The 7,352-nt window shown below is 36.6% G+C and overlaps 1 protein-coding gene across 2 annotated transcripts; it reads left to right on the top strand.

Moving 5' to 3' along the window:
- Nucleotides 1–2,047: 2,047 nt before the first annotated feature.
- LOC122849191 (cleavage and polyadenylation specificity factor subunit 6) lies at nt 2,048–6,777 on the top strand. Of its 2 annotated transcripts, none has more exons than XM_044147809.1 (8): nt 2,048–2,193; nt 3,118–4,053; nt 4,138–4,264; nt 4,340–4,683; nt 4,787–5,084; nt 5,196–5,424; nt 5,826–5,906; nt 6,213–6,777. In XM_044147809.1, exons 1-8 carry the CDS (start codon nt 2,110–2,112, stop codon nt 6,376–6,378), a joined length of 2,265 nt encoding a protein of 754 aa, XP_044003744.1. In that variant the 5' UTR covers nt 2,048–2,109; the 3' UTR covers nt 6,379–6,777. The 2 variants fall into 2 exon arrangements, with proteins under 2 accessions (XP_044003744.1, XP_044003743.1); XM_044147808.1 differs by having other exon boundaries at nt 2,054–2,193; nt 4,790–5,084.
- Nucleotides 6,778–7,352: the final 575 nt, after the last annotated feature.

The raw sequence follows: 7,352 nt of genomic DNA on the forward strand, positions 1-7,352 counted from the left end.
TCATAGAAACAACCGAGACAGTATCATCACCATCTTCTTCTTGATATAAAAGACCAGTTGCATTTGAAATTACATTTTTAAGATCACTTAATTTTAGAGTGTTCTTTAAAATTAATGTCAATTTGTATTTGTTGCGACCACAAGTTGCCTTAATCGTTTTTAACTAAAAACAACAGGTGATAAGTAATGAACAAATGATTGTATAAAACAATACTATTTAAAAAAATATTTACTACTTTCAATGTCACTCATTTTTAGATAGTATTGTATAGAATTGTATCTATTTAAAATGATACAAATGTTGAAATTACTCAAGATTTTACATTAAACATAAACATAACCTTGAAAGCGTCTCAACAATATCGCAGACACATACATTTATTATTATAATTGACGTCAAGAGTGGATTATTAATTTATATATAGATATATAAATATTGTTAATAATATAATAATATTATTAATTAAAACAAAAGAATTTAATAAACAAACATCACGCGCAATACATGAAACCATGAATCATTTGTTCTGATTTATTCATTTATTTATTAATAATAACAACAATATTGAATAATATGGCGGATTAAGCATGCGCGCGCCGATTTTTATTATTTTTTCTTGAGTGCTTACGTGCAATCGTACGATCGCAAGTACGCAAACTTTGGTTTGTCTGTTTGCGTTCGTACGATTGCACGTAAGCACTCGATGTCCCTACGGCTTCCGTAGTTTTTGGTGATAAAATTGCATTGAGGGAACTCTCTTTTATTATTTGATTCTGGAATGCGATGCCAGTGTAAATCATGCTTTATGGGCAATAAGCTTGTGCGCATACAGCTAGTGAATTTTAACCGATTCTTTAATTATTAGTTAAACTATGCATTCCCAAATTATGAGGATCATTTCCCAAACGTTCCCAAATCATTCCCAAACGATTCTATATCTCAGTTTTTTATTTTTCATAATCTTGCCAACCAAGTATATGGAGCTAAAATTCTTAAGGCATGTGGCCACTAGCATAGTTTTTCGACCAAGTTCTATGCTATAGCACTTGTGTCACTATATCTCACTAGCAATTTACTAGAAAATGGCCACCGAGGACTCTGTTGAAAAAATGCTGCACGCAGCATTTTCAGCATAGAACCGTTTTTTTTTGATACAGCCAACATTAAAAAAATACAACAATAATGGTAGCGTTATTAATAAATTTGTTTGTTTATATTTACACATGTATAGTACATATGTATAATGATTGACTGTCAAAATATCAAATTGTCAACAAATAAGAAAGGTTATATTTTTATTTATTTTTTATGTGTTTCTAAGCAAGTTGGTACAGCTGAAACAATTTCAAAAAACGATTAAAACGTCGCCCTATAGCCGTTATATGTGAACTTTTCCTTCCATAGTACTATGGCATAGAACTTGGTCGAAAAACTATGCTAGTGGCCACAAGCCTTTACAGCAGTCCAATTCACGGGGCAAATTTTTTACAATTTAGGGCTTTTTTTTGCCGCTGATGGCGCTTGTCAACTTTTTTTTATAAAGCGCTGTGAGTGGTGAAAAAAAGCTCTAAATTGTAATGCCCTGTGAATTGGACTGCAGATAGCGTTACTAACGCGGTATGAATAGAGTGGGTATAAGCAAAGTGAAGCCACCAAGGTCCCATTAGTCCGACATTTTGTGCTCGCCGTATGGAGTGGGTATAAGAGGTTTTCGTCACTTCCAAGCTCACCGTATGGAGTGGGTATATGAGGGTTTCGTCACTTCCGAGATAAAAATCATCTATGGCCGCACTCTGCTTATACCCACTCTAATAGAAAAGCTTCACAAGCGCCACCATCGGAAAAAAAACGCCCTAATGAGAACATCCTCTGAATACGGGTGCTGCTTATACCCACTCTAGGTATGAAAGTATGAAACCTCCACGGTATTATACCGGTATTATACCAAGTTTTACGACCTGTATGATATCACGGTATTATACCAACCACAAGTTGAGTAGGTATAAATTACACCTCCCTGAAGAAACGGTTCAACTCGGTATTGGGAATTAGTAAGCAAAGCACTCCTGATTGTTTTCTATTATTCTACCGGTTTTTTAGTAGTATGTATGTTTGTAAGCGTCGGTATCGTTAAAATGGCGGACGGAGATATAGATCTTTACGCCGACGATCTTGAACAAGATTTTGCTCAGGTAATTTTAACACATAATTAATACTACTATTGAGCAAGTTGTTGAACATAGTAATTAATCAATTCATGTGATATCTCGATTGACTTGAATCACACGCAATCTTGATTCGGTCATTGTCATTGTTAGCATCATGTATGTGTGATAACGATCGGTGTAAAATGCATAGATAACGCTTGACCGCGCTCTTTCTTTTTCTATGTAACCAGTTCTTCAAGTGTTTTGACAAGGGACACTTTTAATAACTTTTATACAGAATCTGTTGAGCCCGACAACCCATTTAATTATTGTGATAATGTTTAATCTGTTACCTTTTAATCAATTTCTTTCAGTCCTCATGATTCAATTTTTTTTCATCGATATCGATATATTATAGAGCTAGTTTTTTGGACTTGACAATTTGTTGAATAACGAACTGCTAAATAAAATTATTCAAACTGTTATGTATAATTTCAATACTAATGTGTAAAAATGAATGTGTTTATTTTGTTATGCATACGCTGCCGCGATAAATATTTTTCTTTCAAATTTCTTTTTCATTGCAATCCCATCACAAATTTTGATTTCCGGCAATAATTCTCTCTATCTCGATAAATCAATTTTGCCATTCTTTAACAGAAAAATAATGTGTTTTCATATATATCATTGAATGGTTAGGTGATGCAATAGTGTGTGAACTCTTAAATGACGAATTTAAATTCATGGTTTTTTTATTTCTAGTTAGGTACCGGCAATTACGTTAATATTTATTATTTGATACCATCATAAATTTTATTAAATTATTGAAATCTTCGTGTAAATAATTTCATCATAAAGAATACCTGTGCGTTTTTTTACATACCTTTTTTTTTATCACACGATAAGAAGTTGGAATAATAAGAAAAAAGTCTAACTTTAAGATGATGTTCTAAAACATTTTCTTTACAGGATGAATTTACGGGTGATGGTGTTGATTTGTATGATGATGTGATAGCCACTTCGGCTGGTGGTAATGGCGGCGTCACTGGCAACAACACTAGCAGTGGCAACGATTCTGACACACCAAATACTATAAACGAAGAGACAAATGGAAATGCTCCTTATCATCAGCTCGGAAATAACATACAGCCAAACCAAATCGGTCGTCGTCACCAACTCTATATTGGAAATTTAACATGGTGGACGAGTGATCAAGATATCACTGATGCCGTACAAAGTATTGGTGTCTCCGACTTTGTTGAAGTGAAATTTTTTGAAAATCGTGCCAATGGACAATCAAAGGGTTTTTGTGTTGTATCATTAGGCTCCGAACAAAGTATGCGTTATTGTATGGAAAGATTACCCAAAAAAGAATTGCATGGTCAAAATCCGGTCGTAACATTTCCTACCAAACAAGCACTCAATCAATTTGAGTCACAGTGTAAAACACGACCGGCACCAGCACCACAACAGAATTCAAGTCAAAGACCTCATAATCCACATCAACATCCAGCGCCTATGGCACAACATCAAGGACATCCACCACATTCGCAGCATTCGCAACAAAACCATGCACCAAGAATGATGATGGGGCCACCGCAAGGAGGACCCCGGCCTCAACGAATGCCACCACCAGGAATGGGTCCATCTGGGCCGGGAGGTCCAGGTCAACAAGGACCGCCACGAATGCATGGTCCACCTATGGGATCAGGACCTGGGGGTCCACCTCATCATATGCCTGGGCATCCTAATCAGGGACCTCCTCCACCAGGGTATCAACAGGGGCATTGGAATGGTCCGAGACCTAATGGTCCACCTGGTCCTCCTCGAGGACCACCAGGAGGACCACAGCAACAAGGCTCTGGTCCTGGACCAGGACCAGGCCAACATCGGCCACCTGGAATGGTAATATTTCTTATTTTTTTAAACGTTCACTTAATGATATCTTAATCTTCATTTATCGACACCGACGTCTCAATATTGTTTCAGCAATATCATGGAGGCCCCCCTGGGCTTCCTGGCCAAGGCCCACCCCGTGGTCCGCCTGGACATATTGGTGGTCCACCGGGTGACCCTCGTGGAGCTCCACCACGGCCAGAATGGAATCGACAACCAGGTCAGTCATTTTTTACTCATCTTTAGTATTTCTTAATAATTTGATAATAAAATCATTATTTTTTTGATTTTTTAGGAGGAATGCATCATGGACCTCAAGGTCCCCCATCATTTAATCAGCAGCATATGCAAGGGCCACAGCCAGGCCAAGGTCCGCAAAGAGGTCCACCGAGTGGTATTGGTGGTATGATGCCGGGGTCAGGCGGAGCACCTGGTCATGGTGGTCCACCTCAAGGACCGCCAGGAGGTCCAGCTAATATGCACGTAAACCCTGCATTTTTTCCACAAGGTCCTCATCAACAACACCCAGGAGGTCCACCCCATGGTCCACCTCATGCTCCACCTCATGGGCCTCCTCATGGACCACCACACGGCCCCCCTCATGTTCCACCTCATGGCTACGGCCCACCTTCTGCTCCGGTACTATTTTTTTTTATTTTTCATGGCTTTCTTTTGAGCCTTCATTTATGTGACGTGTCAGATCTATTTCATGATTTTGTTTCAATTATTGTTTTTTCTATAGCAGCCGTACGGAGCCTCGGGACCCGACCACCGACCAGAAGAACAACCTCAACTTCGTGAACAAGAATTTGAAGTTATAATGGATCGTAATAGAACGGTATCATCGTCAGCTATTGCTCGAGCAGTTTCTGATGCTGCTGCTGGTGAATATGCAAGTGCCATTGAAACACTTGTCACTGCAATTTCTCTTATCAAACAGTCCAAGGTCGCCAGTGATGATCGTTGTAAAATTCTTATTAGTTCACTACAAGATACTTTGAGAGGTGTTGAAACTAAAAGTTATGGATCAGCAAGGAGAGGTAAATTGAGTTTATTATAAAAATTAAAAGAGAAAAAATTAAATATTGTTTTTTCATATACCACAGACATTCAATTAAATTAATTCAGGTTGAATTTCACGTATTTTTCAGAGCGGTCGAGATCTCGAGATAGAGAACGAAGTCACAGACGTCGCCGGGAACGTTCCAGAAGTCGAGATCGGGAGTACCGAGAACGTAGCCGTGATCGTGATCGTGATAGAGACAGGGATCGCGAACGAGAACGTTACTATACAGAGCCATATCCACGTGAAAGATCTCGCAGCCGAGAGAGAGAACGCGAACGGGATCGAGAGTACCGAGAACGTAGCAGAGAAGAAAGGTGAGATATGACGCTTTATGTCTTTTTAATGTCAAAAAAAATACGACGTTTTGCTATTTATATTATCGTAAACAATACTTGCATAACTGAATAATCGAATATGTAAAATAGATAACGTTTGTAAGATAAGAATGGCGGCTTCGTCATTTTATGTGGTCTACTATTCATATACATTATAAATATTAAGAAATTTAGGTCCATAAGCGGAGTAGCGACTACTAATAAGAAATGGTACTCATCAATTTAATTTTAAATGCAGGGTTTTCATTTTCGTAGAGATAAAAAAACAAGTAATAAATATTTTGAGGATATTGCACATAAAATTTAGTGATAATACTTGAAAAAAATTAGCTTTTTTAATATAATGGGCTTGTATATTTTGTTGTACATTTTTCCATTAGCTCAACTCGTCAAGCAGTAAGACCACGAGTGAAAGAAGAACCGCCTGAAACAGCACAAGTTGCATCTTCCAAGCCTTCTAGGTAATTATCATTAATGCTTATAAATACAGGTAAATATAACCTATTAATCATATCATTCCTATGAATTTAATCATAGACTTTATCAAATACAATCAAAAAATTTATATACGAAAAAATACTTCCTATCTGCATGTGTTTATATCTATATATTTGCGTGACGGGCTGACTAATATGATCTAGTCTGTGAGAATGATTACATTTTTTCAATCAGAGAAAAATAATAATTATTGAATAACAACAGATTATTCAGACGGATAGAAAGCAACGCAATAATTCATTTAGTAAGATATGATGTATTGTGTATAGGTATTATGATGATCGCTACAGAGAACGTGATCGAGAAAGGGATCGCGAGCGTGAAACAAGTCGAAGGCCGGTTGAACGTGAACGAGAGACTGAACGTGAAAGAGAACGTGGTGAACGCGATCGTCGAGAGGAAAGAGGAGATTCGTCTCATCACTCGAGGCATTGATCATCAACATTCATAATAATTTATTACATTTCACATCTCTGAGAAGAAAAAAAAACTAATACAGAATAGAAAAAAAATGAAATACTTTATTAAAAAAACATATTTTAAAAAATTAATCGCGATAATAATAATAAAATTGATCGTTATTAATATATATAATTTTCTTTTCTGTGGCATCCAAAGATTAAACAGATTTAATTCTTAAAATGACGTTTTTTTTTTTTAGTTTCAATTTCAACAAACTATTCAATCAACAAGAGAAAATCTAATATTGATGGTATTGACGAACTTAATTGGCAAAGTAAATGATGATAATTTGTGTGTGAAAAAAATATATTGTAATAGTATTGTCAAGGCATTCTCATTGATGTTTTCTTTTTAACCTTTTTTATATGCCACAATGTATATTCGTCATACTGTATATATAGTACATGTGCGATAACGTGCGTGTTTATACTTGATAGACTTACATGATATCGCATTTGAGTCAAGAGTGTGAACCGATTAATAAAAACAATTTAACAATAGAAAAGAAAATCAGAGCATCGAACATTCAATAGGAACGTTTTCTTAATTTGCGCTATTAAGTGCTTTCTTTGAGCGGCGGTGAAATTGTTCACACAGACATACAATTTGCCTTCGGGTGCATTCGGGTGCTTCAATATTCGCGCATGTGCATAAGGTTTCTCATGATCTGCTGCAGTCCAATTCACAGGGCATTACTATTTAGGAATTTTTTTCACCACTCACGGCGCTTGTGAAGCTTTTGTATGTAAAATCTATATAAAAAAAATTTTTTACAAGCGCCATCAGCGGTAAAAAAAAGCCCTAAATTATAAAAAATTTGCCCTGTGAATTGGACTGCCGGTTTGACTCTATACCTAGGGGTACGTTCCAAAACCTCGTTCGGTATATCAAAATGGCAGTGATTCAAATCAAATATATGAAAATTTTAAACACCCCTATAAACTTTT

The sequence above is a fragment of the Aphidius gifuensis genome, linkage group LG2 (assembly GCF_014905175.1).
Source record: "Aphidius gifuensis isolate YNYX2018 linkage group LG2, ASM1490517v1, whole genome shotgun sequence".
NCBI classification, from domain to species: Eukaryota; Metazoa; Arthropoda; class Insecta; order Hymenoptera; family Braconidae; genus Aphidius; species Aphidius gifuensis.